This window comes from Leucoraja erinacea, chromosome 34 (genome assembly GCF_028641065.1).
Source record: "Leucoraja erinacea ecotype New England chromosome 34, Leri_hhj_1, whole genome shotgun sequence".
In the NCBI taxonomy this organism is placed as follows: domain Eukaryota; kingdom Metazoa; phylum Chordata; class Chondrichthyes; order Rajiformes; family Rajidae; genus Leucoraja; species Leucoraja erinaceus.
Window position 1 is genome coordinate 6,391,124 of NC_073410.1, and position 21,634 is coordinate 6,412,757.

The following is a 21,634-nucleotide window of genomic DNA, read 5'->3' on the forward strand; positions in this document are numbered from 1 at the left end:
TATACATCCTTTAGGTCAACCAGTCTATTAATTCTCTTTCTCTCCTTTCTACATTAAGAACTAAAAGTTAATTTGTGCTTTTACCATCAAAGCAAAAGTTTATCGCTCAATGTGCCAATGTCATTTTCTGTCCTGGACTCACTGCCGCAATCATCTGTGGCTACTGAGGTTAGGACATCCAGATCTACTGATCACTTATTGGAGTTTTCTTTGCACATTGATGAGGGTGGCTGGCTGAGAAAGTCCAAAAATCTTATCCCAGTTTCTTGGGTGCCTAGACTCAACTTGAAGGTGGTTAAATGGGTGCAATTGTTTAAATTTAAAAAAAATGGAGTGGCTATCTAGGTTGTGTTCTGGACTAGACTGGGTCTTGCTCCAAGAGGACCTGTGTCTGCAGACCAAGCAGCACAATGAAAATATATTGGTATATGCTTTATTATAGTCATGCATACCGAGATACAATTAAAAGCTTTTGTTTGCGTGCTATCCAGTCAAATTAAATAACATTATATGACTACAAATGAGCCAATACACAAATACAGCAGGTAGTGCAATGAGAAAAATACCAGAGTGCAGAACATAGTGTTACAGCATTATAGTGTAACAGTTACATAGGAAAAAGTCCCAGGCCTGCCAGGAGGTAGGTTGGAAGATTGGCATTACACCCGAGCTAATGTGAGTTCAGGGTGTGACCAACCGATGGATGAGTGATGAACTTGGAACAATGCGCCTTCATTTCCCAGGGTGGCAGACAGGACTTCACCAGACTCAATCAAGAGTGATTGAAAGTGTCGAGATTAATTTTTTAAGTGGCAGATTTGACCTAGAAATAGTTGCAATTGGTTTCTACCCGGTAATGAGCAATTTTCAGTCGCTGATGTCAAGAATCAATCCACAAGCTAGATAATGAGCTTAAATACAAGAATGTACATTGAATTCAAAACCCTGAAATATACAGTCATATTTGCTATTGCATTATACTCGAGGTCATCTCAAGGTACTGTAGAAATTGACCTTCCATCAGGGAAAACTATTTTGGGAGTAATGCAATAATCTGAAAGTATTCTAGGCTGAAAGGCAAGCTGATTACTGAAGAGGAACGATATTATAAACTACTTTAAACTTTTAAGTGCAGCTGGGAGATTCATAATTTGCAGTGCTCTGGAAACTGTAGAGTCCAGTGAACCCGAGTGCTTGGCTGTCCTTTGATAGTGGCATTAATGCTGGTGTTTGTTGAAGGGTTCTTGGCATTTTGTGAAGATGGTTCGAGTTAGTCAGCTAACCTCTATTCATTTCTCAATGTGCAATGAAAATAAACTTTAACTGGGCATATATCTCATTGGGATTGTGGCTGCTGTACATCAAGTCACTGTGGTGTCGTTATTAACCTAATGCAAGCAATGAAGCTCAGTCATGGGCTAAGGTGCCACACAGACACAAACTGGTGGAAGTATCCAGCACATGTTTTAGTTGCAGCAGTTGCTAGATGCTCATCAACCCATGCCGAATGCATAGCTCAACAAAAGTTCAAGACACAAAGATATACAAGTACATTTATTCAAATAAAGCAATGATTTATAATACATTTATACACGTTGCAAGTTATCTTTCTACCACATAAAGAATGAACAAATTGAGGGCGAGAACTAGTTTTTTGCAAGAATAAAGTTGGGGAAGGCATCAGATTGGTGAAATGTTAAAGCAGTCACCTATACCCTCTCAGTGGAGATCAATAACCCCAAACATGTAGAACAGTAATAACTGAGTAATACTGCAGGTACAGTACTAACCTGTTGTGTTAAAAGCCCAAAAGCCTTTGGGGAAGGGGGAAAGAATATATCTAGTTCTGCAGTCATGCTTAGGAAAAGGGAAAATCCACTCAGACTGCCACAGTGATAAATAAATGCCCTTCAAATGGATATCTGCTGATGCCTCTGTTGTGGAAACATGACCTTGCTCCTGGGACAAGCAAGACATTTTCTTTATCCAATCACTCATTTAGAGCAAATTATGTGGGTTTTTTAAATGGAAGAGCCTAAATAGACAATAAAGTACAAACATAACATTCTCATTAAATGGCATCTACTGGAAGTAATGAGTCTTTGTCTGGTTTGGCAAAATAAGCCTCAACAGAGCAAAACAGCCAGCTTGGCTTTTCCGAGACAGACATTTATTTCTCGACAGGGAGAAGGTGCGATTTGATTTTCTCTTTTTTGGCAGAAGGAGAATGCCACGACAGAATGTCTCCATCCTTTCATCAACCGCGAAAGAACACCACCATTCTGTGCAAGAGGCAAAAGTTTAGAAGCAAGAAAAAATATAACATGGTGTTGACCAACCACTTTTCATTCCCTTCAATTTCCTGGTGGAATGGCTGTTTGATAACAGTCCACATCGTTGATAATGCAGCCTTATTCATTTTGTAAGTATTACCTAGTTCAGTGAACAGAGATTTAAAATTCCCTGTTCCATGTGCACCCACTGTTCGGTTTTGTTGACACGAGCTATTTGAACATATTTGTAAAACAGTTCCCAGCATTACGTAGCCTGTGTACTTCCATTTTGACTCCACAGTTAAAAGCACCAGGTGTATGAATTTGTTCACATTTTTTATATAAAAGCTTTACATTAAAAGTGTGCAAGATATTGGGCAATTCCTCCAGTTCGTGAGCCCCTTAGAAGATAATAATTTCTGCAACAAACCCATCTTGTAAACCACGCCACCCAGCTTGTGTTATTCAGAATGACTCACTAAACAAGTCCAAACAGACTGCATTACACTCTATCCACCTGAGACACACTTTGCTCATTTTCCAATTCCCAAGATCCCGTTACACCCAATTGGCAAAATAAAACTCACTGTGTCATCATTCAATTACAAAGTTAAATATCTAAATTTTAAAATATGATGTTTTCTGATATGCAGTTTTATATATACCTAAAACTAAACTGGGGCTGTTTATTGATGAAACATCCCCAGTTCATACTCAAACCCTGGCTACAATCCACCTCGATGCACGATACACCAACACGACAACTACAGCCACACAGAGTCGACAGTAAGATAATTAACCAAACTGAATCACATTAATGAATTGATCGTGATTTAACCAGTCCAAACACCACTGGCATATCTTCAAATATTAATGTCATGTATGTAAAGCACATCCCACTTAGAATAAACTGGCAGCAGAGAGAATTTTAACAAAACAGTTCCCACAGCCTCATTTCATGGGAGCTTCAAGTCCTGAATGGTTACGTTTACATCAGCCATATTTCAATTTTGGCCTCAAACCATTCCGAGCTTCAGGAAAAATGGCTCTTACCATAATCAGCGCAGACAGGGAACATGTTTGAATAGTTGACTTGTGAACACTATTCAGCTTATCACTTGATTTGGTTAAAATGCTTTGTAGAGTGGTCAGTTCACTGCCATCCATTCGACCCATGCTTTCTTCTATGACGTGGCCCCAGAGGGGCAGATATACCTGGATATCTTCGGGAGCACAGAGCATCACAAGAAAGGAACACACACAAAAAATAAATCCTCACATATATCTCTAAGACCATTGTATAGCCAAACTCAAGTGTGAATTCTCAGTTGACTATTATTGAGGGGGGGGGGGGAGGGGGAGGGGGAGGGGGGGGGGGGGGGTTGGGGGGAGGGGGTGTTGTAAACAGGCCACACTTGGGGCAAAACAGTTGTAATGTTAAACCAGGTACAAACGCCTACGTCAGGTTTATACTTTAAAAACCTGCATCTGAAACCTCCCCTGCTAGGCATTGCGATCTTGTCAACAGCTGTGTGACCTGTTTTTTTGTTGTTTTGGAAAGGAAGCAGAGGAAAAGAAGATCATGTAGACAGCTGCAAACTAGTTCAGTCCAAAGTGGCATAATTTACTCTCAGGTTCAGTCGATGTATTGCGACAGCCAGCGGAATCCTTCTCCATATCCCTGACGTTTCAGCACGCTGCACATAAACACCTCTAGTGGTCGAGTGTTGAGTTCTTTCAATGGCACACCCCCCTGGAAGAGATCGGCAAGGAACATTCATACCCCTGATGTATGCAGCAACAGGTCATATTATTTTCACACAACAATGACTTTACAATATATTCCAGTGTTCCAACCCCAAAATTAAGTCACCACACCATCCCAGAGGAGCAACTTTCATGTTCGCATGTCCCCCATGCCCCACACACACATTCTAAGCTATATGTAATCACTTACAGCCAAGTCAAACCTTTTCCACACAAACATTAACATTCACTTTGTCATCTTTTCTTCTGAACACATCATAAATCAGTCTAAATGAAGCTTGAGTGTATTGTAGGTCCCTCTCCTAATTTGTGCACAATTTACATCAGATGTCCATAAATGCATACATGGGGTATGAAGGATGTTGATGTCTAACTAGAATTCCTGTTGAGGCATCCCCAATACTGTTGGTCAACTTATTTCCATTGCTTTCTTCTCACATGAGGATTATGGGGCTGTCCCACTTGGGCGACCTAATTGGCGAGTTTAGAAGAGTTTGAAAAAAATGACATGTTGAAAACCTCCTTCGACTATGTTGAAGACCAGCTTCAACCAGCTACGACTAACTTCGGTAAAATTGGACACCGAATAGTGGAGAGTGAAGACGACCTCCTTCGATCTCCCTTTGACTATGATGAAGACTATCTATGACTACCTTCGACTACACTCGATTACCTACGACTAACATGCCGACCTACTATGACTAAACTTACGAGTAAAAAAAGTAGATTTTTTTTCCTTGGCGACCTTTTTTTACTCGCGGGCTTTTTTTTAACATATTGAAAAAACCGCCGCGACCTAGCTGAGGCCTCGAGTACGCGGAGACCATTCTTGAGCATGAAGGAGAGTTACGAAGACCTCCTAGACCATGCTGAGAGTATGATTCAAGAGCAAACTCGCCAGAACTCACGGATTAGGTCACCCAAGTGGGACAGTCCCGTTTAGTGCTCAGATTCAAGCTTACCAAAGCATACGTTAAACGAATATAAACCTTTCCTCACTGCTCCATCTTCAAGGTGTCTTGGGCTCTGCCAACTTTCTGGCGGGCATCCTTAATTCCTTCAGTCTACTGCAGAAGATTCACTAACTGCAGCCACTGCATTGGGTGGGTAGAACCAAGTTTCCCCAGTACTGCTCCTTTCAGTGCAAGCAGGATTCAAAGTCCTGGCAAAACACACAGCGCTGGAGGAATTCAGCAAGTCAGGCAGCATCTCTGGAGGGCATGAACAGACTATGGTCGGCATGGGCAAGCTGGGCTGAAAGATTGTTTCCACGCTGTATTACTTTATGAAAGTGTTTTGGGTCTGGACCCAATTCAGGGTCCCAAAGAAGGGTCCAGCACCGAAATGTTGCCTGTCCACTGATGCTGCCTGACCCACTGAGTTTCTCCGGCACTTTGTTTTGCACAAGGTTCTGACATCTTAATTTTCTTGCATCTCCAAACTCATAGCAGTGTTTGAGACTCAAGGAGTGGTAGGGAATCAGCAGACCACCAGTGAGTGAGTTCTGACAAGCATACATTCAGTCAGTCTGTAATTGCATGGCAAGTTGCATGTGGTCGTATCATAATGCTTTTCAATGGAGCATTATCAGTCAAAATTGGATTTAACAGTCCTTAAGCCAGAGCAGAAGTAGATTTTAAGGAGCAATGAAAGGTAGATGAAAGAAATAGAGCAGAGAGACTCATGCAGTGTGAATTTTAAAACATACACATTTTGCAGCTGAAAACACATCTTTCAAATGATGCATCTAAAAATGGCTATAATTGCATTCTTGGCTTGTGTAAAATATTACTGATCTTTTTGTGAAATACAAAGATGGGATGTGAATTATAAGATGTACTATCTCTAAACAATAATGTCATTTACAATTAAATCCAATGATAAGACTGATTTGGTAGACAGCTTAAATAATCACTTGTATGACCAATTAAATTGGAAATGGCCTTCAAATGTGTATGTAACAGAAATACAAAGATGACTGGGAATAGTAAACAGAATTGTAGGCTAATTGGCTTAGTATAATTGGCAATTGTCCCTAGTGTGTGTAGGATAGAGTCAGTGTGTGGGGATTGCTGCTTTATCTCTAAGCTAAGCTAAATTGGAGAGCTATACTGCCTATTGGATATTAACCTTACAGAAGACTCCAAAACGGAGTTCAGTTTAGTTTATTGTCACGTGTGTCGAGATACAGTGAAACGTTTTTGTTGCGTGCTAACCAGTCAGCAGAAAGACAACCAACGTCTTAATGAAGTCTCTGTAGGTGCTGGTTTAAACCGTAGACACAAAAAGCTGGTGTAACTCAGCGGGTCAGACAGCACCTCTGGAGAAAAAGAAAGGGTGATGTTTCAGGTGAAGAAGGGTCTCGACCCGAAACGTCGCCTATTCCATTTCTCCAGAGATGCTGTCTGACCCGCTGAGTTGCTCCAGCTTTTTGTGTCTACCTTCGTCTCAACTAATTCAATGAATAACATGCTACCTCAGCGTTTGTACACAAGGAGTGTGGTGACAACAAGGATGAAATTCAATTTTGGCTTTTAACACAAACCATGTATCAGCCACTGCCGATGAATTACCTCGAGCTGACAGGTGGCCAGCTGGAGAGGGGAGGGGGAGGCAGAGTTTCAATCATGTGGGAGAATGTCAAGTTACAGGAGTGAACCTCGTGCAAACGTCATCAGAGATCAAGGCTGCCTGCCGGATACTGCCCATGCTTTCTATAGGCCGAACATCTAAAAATTACTTGTTGATCTTCTTTGCTGCCGCATATGGCCAGTCAAGGTCAAGGGCAGTGTTCGTGCAAAACAAGCTTTGCAGACAAGGGGCCATTGCAGCACAATGTTTTATTAACGTGCAATTTTATCATTTACATTTCCGAGACCCATATCCACAACAAAACTTCTAAACTTGCCAGATTGATAGCAACACAGCCTTGCTGCGTGAGGGAAGAGCAGACGGAACCAACTTTGAGGTGGGAGGGGGTTACTGTGAGAGAGACGAACAAGGGCTGCAATCTGGCTGCACAAGTGAACTCATAAGATCTGTATCATTAATCAGGTGACAAAACTATGTCCATATCAATATGTCAAGTGATAATTATAAAATAATTATGTCTGAACTTTAGCTTTGAAAGGGCAGTGATGTGCTTTCATAACACATGGGCAGATGGTGATGTGCTTTGATAATGGGCCGAATGCCCTTTATCTTAGCATTGGTGCCCTGTGCAAATGGCTGGCTCTCTATTCGAAACACAGCAGAGGTGCTGCAGTTGAATTTTGACCAAACCGCAGCAATTTTGTAGTGCTTAGTTAGTACGGAACAAAGTTTGGATGGAAAATGGAGAGAACTTTCCTTTTGAATAGTGCCGAAGGAACACTGATTGAGAGAGTCAACCTAAGTTTTTGTGTTCAACTCTCTGAAGTTGGGCTTGAGCACAAAATCCCCAATTTGTGGGCAAGAGTGTTACCATATTGAACCACAGCAAAAACAAAAGCCACCCACTTAATATCGTCATACAATGTGTTGAACTGCATGGTTTTAAAACATAATTTTAACACTGAATGAAAACTAGAAACAAGGATTATTTTTGATCTACCTGCAGTCTATCTACAGAGATAATTAACCTGAATAGTGTTACCGGTTGAACTAGATTTAATCTTCTAATTTAAGAGTCATCAACTAGCATCCTGCAAAGTGTTACTTTTGTGCATATCTTTCATCCCTTTGTTCTATATCTCTCTAAATCACTCTACATATCTCTCGGTCCCTTTCTCGACTCTTAGTCTGAAGAAGGGTCTCGACCCGAAATGTCACCTATTCCTTTTCTCCGGAGATGCTGTCTGAACCGCTGAGTTACTTTGCAAATCATCAATGTTTAATTAGTAGCAGCACCAACCTAGTTTTGGTTTGACTGTTGTTCTGCCTTTGCTCACTGCTTAGTTTGCAGTCAGACTGTTTGAAGGTCCCACGTATTTTCCATAAATTGCAAAGTGAACGATACACACTAACCATGAAATATACTCCTTTTATAGCTCTCCCTAGCCCACAAACACAAAAGGTTATAATTGCTAGCTTTTAGCTCCTAGCTACTCAGTTGTTTGGTCTCAGACACATAATGGGTTTCCATGTCTTCGTGCCAGAGGCAGTGGCAACGACATCATCAAAGTCAGGGTTCTCTTGATCAGTGGGTGTAGGAAGGAACTGCAGATGTTGGTTTAAACCGAAGATAGACACAAAATGCTGGAGTAACTCAGGGGGTCAGGCAGCGTCTCTAGAAAAGGAATAGGTGACGTTTCGGGTCTGAAGACATCACTTATTCACCGTTTCGGGTCACAAAGATATCACAAACTTCACCTATTCCCTTTCTCCAGGATGATGCCTTACCAACGGAGTTATTCCAGCTTTTTGTGTCTATTTTCCCTTGATCAGTGTCCAGTCCCCATACAGAGGTGTTGGTGTCAGGCAACCAAAATCTGTGATTGTTGGCATCCCACTGCATGTTAGAATACGTTGATGACACTTATAACCCAGGGTCTTTTACACAGAATAGTTATTGCCCAGGCTGGAGTTATGTTCTGGTGCGAATCGGTCTTCAGCTGGTCTTCTTGGAGTCAGCTTGGAGATGTTTTTAGATAATGGCGGCCACGGTGGCGCAGTGGTAGAGTTGCTGCCTTACAGCAAATGTAGCACCAGAGACCTGGGTTCGATCCTGACTACGGGTGCTGTCTGTACGGAGTTTGCAGGTTCTCCCCGTTACCCATGTGAGTTTTCTCCGGGATCTTCGGTTTCCTCCCACACTCCAAAGACGTACAGGTTTGTAGGTTAATTGGCTTGGTAAATGTTTTAAAAAAAAATTGTTCCTAGTGGTTGTAGGATAGTGTTAATGTGCGGGGATCGCTGGTCGGCGCAGGGTCTCTTTCTGCGCTGTATCTCTAAACTAAACTAGATGCAATAATGTTCAGGGCTGGGCAATAATAATGCAGGGCCCATTCATCCGTCATCCTTGATCTTTCTCGTGCAGCCCCACCAACTATTCTGCCAATGATTTGGATGTGGAAGCAATCTAACAAGGAGGTTCTCGCATCAAACCGATGTGCTTCTACTTTCCTGTTGCTCCAAAGGCTCACTCCTCCAACCCATTAGGTGCGATTCTACCTTTGTACGAAAAGTCCAGCTGGAAATTCCCCACCCCCACCCCCCCCCCCCCCAAGAGTTTTTAAAGCTATTTATAATTGTGTCAAATGATTTTCTTTGCCATGTTTGTAGGTACCCGGTCTGAACAAGTGAATGAAACCAAGTAAACTCGAACATAGCAACAGTTATATGACACCAGGTCTAAGTTTCACTGAAAGGGCACTCGCTCGTTAATATTATTCTCTTTTATAAACTACATTCATTCAAATAGCTGCAACATGTTCACTATTACTTACAGCTCTTTCGTGACTTTACCATATAAAAACATATCTAGATTTTCCAATAGTTTCCGAGTGGGCTCTTGGAAATTGCAAGATAAACACGCTGTCATTTGTGTCTATTAGAATCTGTTCCACTTGCTCCAACATGTGTAATTTGAGTTGTGGAAAATATTAGACGGGCTGATCAATGCCATATGCTCAAGCAAAGTTAATTTCTTTTAAAAATAGATATCCAGGATAGTACAGTGTGTACATTCAGAGATGAGGCATTAAATTGTCTACCTGCTACCTATTAGAAAATAGGGAACTAACTAAAAAGATATCCTGCAACCAGCACCAGTTTCAATATTACCAGTAAAACTCCAATAATTCAATACCCAATTATTCAGAAATCCCGATGAATAGATATCAGCCTCAGTCATTAATGCAACAAGAAATAGCTATCCATGGATCCACATACTTGTGACATAGACACAACATGCTGGAGTAACTCAGTGGGTCAGGCAGCATCTCTAGAGAAAAGGAAGAGGTGACGTTTCGGATCAGAATCCTTCCTCGGGCATTTTCTCTTTTCTCTAAAGATGCTGCCCGACCCGCTAACTTACTCCAGAATTCTGTGTCTATTTTCGGTCTAAACCAGCATCTGCAGTTCCTTCCTATACACATACTTGTGAGGTTGGCTACATATTGTGTAGCATGTGGGCCAGGTGCTTGTTTGGAGTTGTGGGGGGGGGGGGGGGGTCCGGAATGCAAGTAAATCTGTAGCCAAGATCCGGGGCCCAGTGTGTGCTCCAGGTGTGGAATAGCATCTGGTTGTCTGGTAAATTTGCTAGTCCTGCACCACAACTTGGCCAGGGTACTGAGTTATTAAATGAATAACTTGAAACACTCTGGTCATTTCTTCTTCTCCTTGCTCCTGTCCGGTGAAAGCACGCACCACCAGACTCACAAACTGTTTCTTCCCCTTGGTTATGAGGTTTCTGAATTGTCCTTGCGTGAGCTAGGATACTGTCTGAATCACCTCTACCCCAGTGTGGACATTGGACTTTGTCTAGGGAACCTATGAGCTGCAATGCTGAGAACTACATACTGCACTCTGTATCTGCCCCTTAGCTCCATCTATTCTACTCGTTTGAACTGATTATATTTATGTATAGTATTATCTGATCTATTTAGAAAGCATGCAAAACAAAGCTCTTCACTGTACCTTGATACATGTGGCAATAATAAAACTCCCATGTTATCTTCAACCAGAGTTGCTTTGCCTCAAAAGGTCATTCTTTACATGTGCACTCTACTGATACAATGACTTAGAAACTTGAGCCTTTCCGTTACCTTTCCTGTCGTTTGTCCATATAGCCCGAAGATCTCCCGTAGTTTGTCCTCACTTATGGCCTCCGATCGGTCGATTTTATTACCCAGGATGAGGACGGGAACATTAGTTATTGTTTCATCTGTCATTAATGCCTAAGAAAGATAATGAACGTGAGAAACATGATCATTAGAAACAAAAACAATCTGTAAAATTGGTGGCTGTAGATACATTAAAACGGGTAATTCATGTGGGTGATTAGCTGATGTCCCTGCCCAGTCATTGGGACCTTGGATCCCAACTCCCCTATATGTTTCTTACTCCCTGTTCCTGCACTCCCTTCAAACATACTGGATTAAAAAAATTAAATATTCTACTGTGTAACATCTAAATAAGTGAATTGAATGCATGTTGAGGTAATAGTAGGAATTGTACTCAGTTTGCCAGTGGAGCACCAAAGCTCCAAGACTGCCCGAGCGTTGCTGTCATGAGCAAGCTGCCCTATTATGCCAAGTTACAAAACTTGAAAGCAAGCCGATCACAACCACTCCTCCGTTACAAGATGTTATCTGTCACTTCATCACTTTTACCACAGGTAAATTATGGTCCCCACCCCCCCACCTCAGGACTAGCCATGAGTTTGCTTGTCCCCACGTCTCAGTTCCCCATAATGTCATTACAGGAGCAGAAGGCTTTCCCTCATACACATTTATTCTGCTCCAATCTGTACACACCAGGTGCCGGAGAGTGCAATAAATAGCTATGATTTTAGTTGTGTCTCAGAGTGCTATCAGGTGCAGTACACCCCCTGACTTCTCCCAGCTAATTGAAAAGAGACTAAAAAAAAAAGGTGCTGAAGATACACACAAAAAAGCTGGAGTAACTCAGCTGGACAGGCAGCATCTCTGGTGAAAAGGAATAGGTGATGGTTCGGGTTGAGACCCTTCTTCAGATGCAAGGTGCCACATTCCTGATGTACATTTCAAGTGGTCATTTATTAGAAGGGAGGGAACGAACCGACTTGCCACAAAAATCAACATCAAAAGGCACTCTGTTGAAGGATCTACCTATACCCAAAAAATGGTCAACATTGTTGAACTTACATCAAGTTCCACTTTAGATTCAGCAAGCCGCGAGTGGTCTGCACAGTCAACCAGGAAAACAATCCCATTGATTGCAGGGAGGTAGTTCTTCCAGACTCTTCGGGCTGCAAACAAGGGGCAATAATTAAATACAACATTTCAGAAGGTGTTTGATACTTTCAAGATGCTACATAATTGGGTCATCCTGAAGACCAAAGCCAATGTGGCTGCAGCAGTGAACGGAAGTGTCAGAAAACACAGTGGTGGTGAACATGAGTAATACAAAATTTGCTTTTCCCTTTTAAATACCTGTCAGTTGAGATCTGGAATACATTGCCTGGGTCGGGTAATGGAGGTAGGTTCAATTGTGGTATTCAGAAAAGAACCGGTTAAATCTTTTACCACTGCGCCACCGTGCCTAATCTTCCTGCTAATCTTTTATGTTTCAGTTACGAGGTGTTTCAGATCCCTCCGTATCGCAACATTTTGTCGTTTTATTCCGTAATAATAAGATTTTTGGATTCTTCCTTCCAAATCATGAATATCTCATGTTTTCCCACAGTATGCTCCATTAACTGACTTCTTGCCCACTCATTTAACCCATCTGCATCCCTTTGCACACTTGTATATCCTTGCAACCCATGAAGAAAGGTAGAACAAATTGGAGGTACACAAAAATGCTGGAGAAACTCAGCGGGTGCAGCAGCATCTATGGAGCGAAGGAACTAGGTAACGTTTCGGGCCGAAACCGGGTTTCGGCCCGAAACGTTACCTAGTTCCTTCGCTCCATAGATGCTGCTGCACCCGCTGAGTTTCTCCAGCATTTTTGTGTACCTCCAATTTTTCAGCATCTGCAGTTCCTTATAGAACAAATTGGACCTAGGTTTAGTAGAATTCAGAAGAATGAGATGGTGGTCTCGCCAAAGGACAAGATTCTGAGGGAGACGTGGTATTTGGATTTAATCCAAGAATTGAACTTTCAGAATTGGGGTGGCACGGTGGCGCAGCAGTGGAGTTGCTGCATTACAGTGCCAGAGACCCGAGTTCGATCCTGACCACAGGTGCTTGTCTGTACGGAGTTTGTACGTTTTCCTCGTGACCTGCGTAGTTTTCTCCGGGGAGCTCCGGTTTCCTCCCACACTCCAGACGTACAGGTTTGTAGGTTAATTGACTTGGTATAATTGTAAATTGTCCCTAGTGTGTGTAGGATAGTGTTAATGAAAGAGGATCGCTGGTCGGCGTGGACTCGATGGGCCGAAGGACCTGTATCTCTAAACGCCACTAATTGACACAATAGTAACTGCAGTTTCCAGACCAAAGTGCCAAAAATAATCTGTCAGATAAAATATTCAGATACTACACATAATGTCCTAAGATTGTTCACCAGAGAACAGTCAAGAAAAACCAGTACTGGGCCAAAACAGGACAGATGACCAACAATTTATGAATGAGAAATATTTGAGCACTTGTAATTATTCTTTAACTAAAAACCACAAATAATAGTACAAGATTAGGACTGTGGTCAGGTTCATTACTCCTTACCTGCAAATCTGTAGATATTTATTAATTACATGCTTTGGACAGATATTTTTTACCGTTTATTAGGCTGGCAGACTACAGCGAAAATGCCAAGCCTGATCAGCACAAACTGAGCAGCACATTACTATGCACAAATATGATAAAACCATTTTTTTGGCGTCATACCTTGTGCGTGACCTCCGAGGTCAAAGGTAGTGAAAGTCATTCCTGCAATAGTCAGCTCTTCTGATGCTGTAACAACAATTTTTAAAAGTTAGAACCATCAATGCCAATTGTCTGTGTGTAAATGTGATGAACAAACAAACCCAGAACTAGAAGTGAATGCACACGCAGGCCAAGGGCAGTACAGAGTGCTTTGTACAAATGCACAATCAAAAGTTGAACCCCACAGTGCGGAAGCACATGTTGCTCAATCACCACTGAATAATCCAGAGTTCAAAATTAAATGGTTGCTGTGTACTTTTTATTTGCCTCATGACACGTGCAATGATTTTGTGCCGCAGAGGCATTTTATGTTACACTGACAGCCAACCTGCTTTGAGGGCATCACATAGTATAGTACAAAGCCTGTCAAAGCTGCATGGCTCGGCCAATGTGTAGAATAACCACTGCTCTCTGAGGGGTACTACTTTACATTGTCACTTGGCTCCATCTTTGCCTCCTTTCCTTCTGCCAGACATGATATTGCTCCACTCAAGTGGGTGTAAGTTATCCAGAACTATCTTTGCTCCATCTCATTCTGATCTTCCAGTTAAGCAACATTTTGATTTTAATGTATGTATCCTTGTTTTTTAAAATTCTTTCATGGTCCTACCTCCCTATCTCTAATCTGTTACAGGTCTCCAAACCATCTGTGCGTTTCTCAAAATAATGTCTCTAGAGCATCTCCTTGCTTGATCACATCCAAATTGTTCTACCATTGGTAACTATGTCTTCACCTGCCAAGCTCTGAGATTCATTCCCCAAACGTTGCTACCTCTTTTACACTCCTTGTTACGCTCTACGCTCTAAGATTGGAGAATTCAATGTTCATAGCTTTGGGTTGTAAGCTATGAGGAATATGAGGTGCTGTTCCTCCAGGTAGGGCGAGGACTCACTACACTCCAGCACTGGAGGTGAACCAGGCCAAAAAGATCCATGTGGGAATCCCCCGCTTCCCATTCCAACACTGACCTGTGTGTCCTGGGCCTCATCCATTGTATGCAGCCAAAGTAAGCAACGACAAGACCCTTTCAATAATTACTGCATTAAGGAAATGTGGTCGGGTATGTCACAATCTATGAAGTTTGCGTTAGTCAAGTCTTAGTCTTGTGGCAAATAGTCAAGGGTCAGGAATTAAGTTTGAAGACTGCTTTGTTGTGCTTACTTTTGAACACTAAAACTTTAACAATGAATAGATACAATTACAAGTAGGCAGAGTGCTGCATCAGCAGGACAAATGCTTCTCTCTGTTAAAGAGAGATCCTGGCAGCAGCGGACAGTGAACCTTGCAACTACTTACTGGGATGCAATGTTGGCACATGCTGCCCCAGTCTGTTATCTTTCAGCATGTGCAATAAGGTGGTTTTCCCAGCATTGTCCAAGCCCAGGAAGACCAATTTCCCCGATTTCTTATATAAACCTGGGAAAAGAAAACAACAATATTTATTACCGCCTGCTTACATGTTGATTCCCACACACAATTCACCAGACTGTTACTCTGGGCTTGTGGACAAGTTATAGGGAGAAGCTGGATAGTTTGGGAGATTTTTATTCGGAGCATAGGAAGCTTATAAGGGGTGACCTCATTGAAATTTAGTTTAGTTTAGTTTAAAGATACAGCGCGGAACCAGGCCCTTAGGCTCATCGAGTCTGCACCAAACAGCGATCCCTGCACAATACCACTATTGTACACACACTAGGGACAATTTACAATTATACCAAGCCTTAAACCTACAAACCTGTATGTCTTTGGAGTGTGGGAGGAAACCGGGGATCCTGGAGAAAACCCACGCAGGTCACAGGGAGAACATACAAACTCTGTACAGACAGCACCCGTAGTCAGGATCGAACCCGGGTCTCTGATGCTGAAAGGCAGCAATTCTACTGCGTCGCCACCATGTACAAGATCATGAGGGCCATGGATATAGTGAACATTCAGTCTTTTTCCAAGCATAGAGGATTCTGAAGTGAGGGGGCAATAGTTTAAGGGGAGAGATTTAAGAGGGGCCTCATGGGCAACTTTTTCACTCAGAGAGTCATCTGAATCTGGAATGATGTAATCCTCTTGAGGATTGGGATTATGCTCTTCACCTCTTCCCTTTTACATGGGTCATGGGATCAGTTTCGTGATACACAACGGAAACAAGCCCTTTGGCCCATCGTGTCCACGCTGACCGAAGATCCCCGCACACTAGCATTATCCTACATACACTAGGGACAATTTACAATTTTACCAAGTCAATTAGCCTACAAACCTGTAAGTCTTTGGCGTGTGGGAGAAAACCAGAGCTCCCAGAGAAAACCCACACAGGTCATGGGGAGAATGTACAAACTCCATACAGACAGTCAGGATCAAACCCGGGTGCCTGTTGCTGTAAGGCAGCAACTCTACCACTGTGCCATCGTGCCGTCCTAATTTTCTGGTCTCAACCAACTTATCTATATCATGGGTGTACAATCCCCCCCATTACACATAAGGAGGGTGTGAGAACCCTCTGCTATACCTTGAACAACTTAAGGGGTTGGACAGGCTAGATGCAGGAAGATTGTTCCCGATGTTGGGGAAGTCCAGAACAAGGGGTCATAGTTTAAGGATAAGGGGGAAATCTTTTAGGACTGAGATGAGGAAAACTTTTTTCACACAGAGAGTGGTGAATCTCTGCAATTCTCTGCCGTAGAAGGTAGTTGAGGCCAGTTCATTGGCTATATTTAAGAGGGAGTTAGATGTGGCCCTTGTGGCTAAAGGGATCAGGGGGTATGGAGAGAAGGCAGGAACAGGATACTCAGGATGATCAGCCATGATCATATTGAATGGCAGTGCAGGCTCGAAGGGCCGAATGGCCTACTCCTGCACCTATTTTCTATGTTTCTATCCCCTACAGCAACCCCTCTTCGCCTGGCTACATATCCTCACCCCAAACAACTTTTGTTTTAGCCCCACATTCTCTGCAACTGCTCTAACCTGTGTTTCACAGCTTTTACATGTTCGTTATCTCTTTATCTAACTGTCCTCATCAATCATATCAACTAGATGATTTTATAAACAATTCATCTCTACAGAAACCATGGCTTCACCCCATCAGAAATATTCCCTTCGTCATCGGAAAAATAGTATGCTGTTATCCACATGGCAGGGTAGGAAATAAACCTTTAATTATGAATGATATAAATTATTGACCAAATTAATTCAATTTATAATATTTTGAGGATTGGGACAGTTTTCCTAAACCACACTAAGCAAGCATTTATAAAGGCAAACATTTTATAAGCAGTTTTTATTAACTGGAATTAAACCACTGATGCTCCCAAGTCCACAGTTAACAATGCCCTGGCTAATGGGTCCCATGGTTCTGTGTCTTAGAGTTAGATTAATATTAGGAATAATGAGGTGAATTTTGCATATCCCCAATGCACAAATTGCAGTCACCAAATTCAAGGGAAGGGAATAAGGGAGAGAAACAAATAGGACACGGCTTGGGGCTACTTACCCAGAAACTGCAGCATACTGGTGAAGCCATTGTACAGCCAGTCGAGTAAGCCCGACATTGCTGAATCACACACACACCTGCAACAGGTAAAAGACAAGTCCAGGTCACAGATGTTTCCCTGAATGTCAAATGTTTGTGTTAAATTAACATTGAGACAGGAAGAGGCCATTCATCCCTCAGAGTCTGTTCAGGCCACTTTGTCACTTAATTCTCACCTCCTTCAGACTAAAGTATCTCTAAAATACAGTGTGGAAACAAACCTTTTGGCCCACAGAGCCCGTGTCAGTGATCCCCGTACACTAGCGCCATCCTATACACAAGGGACAACTTACAATATAAACCAAAGCCAATTAACCTGCAAATCTGTGCGTCTTTGGAATGTGGGAGGAGACCAGAGCACCCGGAGAAAAACCACGCGGTCACGGGGAGAAAGTACAAACTCCATACATACAGCACCCGTAGTCAGGATCAAACCCGGGTTTTTGGCACTGTAACGCAACAACTCTACCGTTGTGTCACTTTACCTCCAACTTCAGATATAAAACTAATAATTAAATCAGATAACTGATTGCTGTTTGGTGAGAGAGAATCCTACAGTTCCATCACCTCTAAAATTTTAACCAACATTGAAGTGCCTCTAAACTTCTCTGATGAATGGCCTAGGTTCACAATAACACCTTCAGATATACCCACACAAGAAAATGCAGATGCTGATTTACCAAAAAAGACACATGGTGCTGGAGTAACTCAGTGGATCAGGCAGTATCTCTGAAGAACATTAATAGGCGACGTTTCGGTTCGGAAATCTTACCTTGCCTATCTAGGTTCTCCCAAGATGCTGCCTGACCCGTTGAGTTACTCCAGAACCGTGTATCTTTCTCTAGAGATGCTGCCTGCCCTGATGAGTTATTGTAGCACTTTATATGCTTTGTGTCATCATTTTAAGTTTGTTCCTAGTTTTAGATTTCCCCAACCAGTTAAAAATATATATATTTGTTCTCTAATTGGTTCTGGAATTTTAGAAGATGTCCTTTGAAACATGGATAAAAATTTGGGAAGCGCTGATAAAAATGGAGATGCTGTCTCACCAAAGACTGAACTTTTCACAGTGGGTTACAGAATTAACTCAACTGGAATTTGGAATTTTAATTAATTAATATTCCTAACAATCTGCCGCACCAAAAGAAAATTGCAGAGTAAACTTTCACCCAACAGAAAGAATTGTCCATGAGGGCAAGCATTAATGGTATCTGTATGCAACACCATTCACCAGAATCACTGCTGGAGTCACTGCATTTTATTGCTCTTATTAATGATGTGGATGACGGTGATGCAGGCACCTCTGAGGATTGCACAAAGGTATAAGGGAGCAACGAAAGACCTCATAAAAACTATTATTAAAAAGTGTGGCAATGAGAGACAGGGCTCTTGGCTCTCCTTTCAAGATGGGACCTTCATTATTTCATTACACAGCCCATAAGCATCACATGGCTGGCTTATGAACATTGATTGAGCAGAACAAGCCTGTTCTTCAGCAAAGTTAATCTCTTGGAAATGTCAGAACTATATTCTGCGCTCTGTATCTTCCCTTTTGCCCTATCTACTCCACACCGGCTCCACTGTGAAGAAAGCCCAGCAGCGTCTCCACTTCCTGAGAAAAGCTGAGGAAAGCCCACCTCACGCCCCCCCATCCACACCACATTCTACAGAGGGACTATAGGGAGCATCCTGAGTAGCTGCATCACTGCCTGGTTTGGAAACTGTACCAGCATGGACCGTAAGAACCTGCAGCGAGTAGTGAGGACAGCCGACAAGATTATCGGAGTCTCCCCCCCCCCCCCCCCCCCCCCCCCCCAATCCCCCCCCCCCCCCCCCCCCCCCATCTCAGACATCTACACCACACGCTGCATCCGCAAAGCAACCAGCATTGCGGAGGACCACACCCCACCCCTCACATAAACCTTTCTCTCCCCTCCCTTCTGGCAGAAGGTACCAAAGCATACGGTCCCTCACACCCAGACTATGCAACAGCTTCTTCCCCCAGGCCATCCGACTCTTCAACGCTCTGGAACTGATCTGAATCCCCCCCCCCCCCCCCCCCCCCCCCCCATCTGCTGCTATGTAAACTCTGCACTGCACCCTCTGCACACTTGGTTTGTGTACATTGCACTCTGTTGCACTGTTGTCTACTGTCCCATGTTGCTGTTTTGCACATTTTCTATTTACTTTGTTGCACTTTAGTAAGGAAGGTTTTGCACCATGTGTGTAGCTTAGCATATCTATATATGTAGCATGTTGTCCAATTGTGTTCTATGGAGCACCGAGGTTCTAGGGAAACGCTATCTCATTGCACTGTGTATATGGCTGTAATGACAATAAACCCTCTTGAATCTTGAATTGAGTCTAACTTGGTTATATTTATGTATAATTCGCTGCCTCAGAAGGTAGCGAGCTCGTAGGAGCCCGATGGAGTCCGTAGATGATTTGTAGCGACTCGTAATGCCAGCCATAGGAACTCGGGGCATCAGGTAAGTCGGGACTACACAAAAAAGCTGGAGAAACTCAGCGGGTGCAGCAGCATCTATGGAGCGAAGGAAATAGGCAACGTTTCGGGCCGAAACCCTTCTTCAGACTCAGTCAGTCGGGACGTTTTTTCAACATGTTGAAAAATGTCCACGAGTTAAAAAAATAGCCCCGAGTACCTACAAACGGCTATTACCATAATTCTCCGAGTTCGAATCAAGGGGGAAACTCGGGAGAGTTCGTGAGTAACTCGGGAAAGTGGGACAGGGCCTTTACTCCAGCATTTTGTGTCCATCTTCAATGTTTATGCTGTTGGGTTGTAGACAACTGAGATGAAATGCGAAATGTTATTTTGCTAGTTTATATTTGGATAGGCGGACTGGTGTGGGATAGGGAGGGGAAATGAAATGGCTAGTGACTGGGATTTCCAGTTGTCCGTGGCAGGTGGAGAGCAGGGGCTCGATAAATCGGGTGCCTTGTCTGTACTTGGTCTCATCGATGACAGCACATCAGCTTAGCTACCTGGAGCAGCCAGTTGCTGGTCATTTCAATTCCTCTCCACACCCCACCTCCCCCTCCCTTATTTGACCCCAACTACACATTCCTTTGACAAAAAAGAAAATATGTCCACATTCAACCGCTCTATATGACCAATTGTACACTGCAATGGTTCCAGTGAAACATGGTACCCACTTTCAGTACATAAAATGCCCACAAACTTCAATGCTATGACTGCCATATTTTGTTTTATTGATACTGATCTAGTGGAGAAAACAAATGTGAAGTTCTTTGCTTTACTTTGAACGTTGTAGTGAGATTGTTTATGTTCTAAAGTCACAACTGCAAGAGTTGAGGCCTGAGGGGGGCACAGATTAAGACCTGTGCATTTGGAATCCCATCCTGCATTGATTCCTGCACTTAATGTCAAAGACTTGGAAAAGGGCCAGAATATGCTCAGGGCGGACTGAGCACCAAATGTATTTTTAAATTTTGAAATGGTGCAAATTTCAGCAAAATTAGATTAAAGTCTTTCTCAGTCCTCACCCCATTGACCACTCTTGTTGATCCCACTTCTAATTACTCACCAATTTTATACATTCCTCCTCTCTACACCACCCCCCCTCACCTCTGTCCCCACCCACTTCACCACACCACTGACAATCTCCACTCCCCTGGAACCCCTTCTCCACCGTTAAGCCTACTCTCTCTCTCTCCATTCTCTCCCACACTTTCTTGTACAGACTAACCCAAACCCACCCTCCAGCCCCAAACCCATTACTACTTACACACACACATCTGCTCTTGATGTCCCCCTCCTATCATCTCATCTTCTCCTCTCCCCTACACCACCTGCAATCTGTCTCTTTGCCCCCCCTTCAAACCCTTACTGCACCTACCCTCTGTCTACCCCTTCTCCCATCATATATTCCTGCTTCTCCCCTTCTCTCTACCCCATCACTCTCCATCCTTCCTTCCCCACAGCCCTCACCCTCTCTCTCTATATCTGCCCCCCCCCCCCCCCCACCCCCTCACACCACCCCCACCCCTCTCTCTATCTGCCCCTATTGACCCTCACCTCCCCAATCCCTCTCCTCCACCAGACCCCCTCTCTCTATCTGCCCCCCCGAACCCTCTCACCACCCCTACCCATTTCTATGCCCCTATTGACCCCCCCAATCTCTCTACTCCCACCATCCCTCTCTCTCTCTACCTGCCCCTCCCTATCCCCTCTCACCCCCTACCCCCTCTCTCTATCTAACCCCCCCCGGTTGGACCTCTCCACCCACCCCCCCACCCACCCCCCCATCGCCCCCCCCCCCCATTCCTCTCCCTCAGCCGTCCCCCCCCCCACCTTCCGCTGCTCCCCCCACGATCCCCGCCCCTCCCCCCGATCCGCCACACTGAACCCTCCCGCGGTTCACACTCACACACCCCACCCACACACACCCACACACACATACACACCCGGTCCCCCCTCACCTGGCGCCGCTGCTCCCGGCCCCGACCCGACCCCGGCCCCCGATCCGCCCGCCCGCCC

The 21,634-nt window shown here is 43.6% G+C and overlaps 1 protein-coding gene across 1 annotated transcript; it reads right to left on the reverse strand.

Annotated features, from left to right (window-relative positions):
- Window positions 1-3,640: 3,640 nt before the first annotated feature.
- On the reverse strand, window positions 3,641-21,633 carry LOC129712953 (GTP-binding protein SAR1a). Its single transcript, XM_055661749.1, has 7 exons — window positions 21,577-21,633; window positions 17,074-17,150; window positions 14,886-15,005; window positions 13,550-13,615; window positions 11,867-11,970; window positions 10,787-10,918; window positions 3,641-4,026 (listed from the first exon to the last, which is right to left on the reverse strand). The coding sequence occupies exons 2-7, from the start codon at window positions 17,129-17,131 to the stop codon at window positions 3,910-3,912; spliced, it is 597 nt and encodes a 198-aa protein (XP_055517724.1). The 5' UTR covers window positions 17,132-17,150; window positions 21,577-21,633; the 3' UTR covers window positions 3,641-3,909.
- Between the last annotated feature and the right edge of the window lies 1 nt (window position 21,634).

Coding starts and splice junctions, on each gene's coding strand:
- LOC129712953 (XM_055661749.1), bottom strand. CDS start 17,131: ATGTCGGGCTTACTCGACTGGCTGTACAATGGCTTCACCAGTATGCTG. Junction 13,616..14,885: donor TGTGCCAACATTGCATCCCA/GTAAGTAGTTGC, acceptor TTGTTGTTACAG/CATCAGAAGAGCTGACTATT. Junction 11,971..13,549: donor CCTCGGAGGTCACGCACAAG/GTATGACGCCAA, acceptor CCTTGTTTGCAG/CCCGAAGAGTCTGGAAGAAC.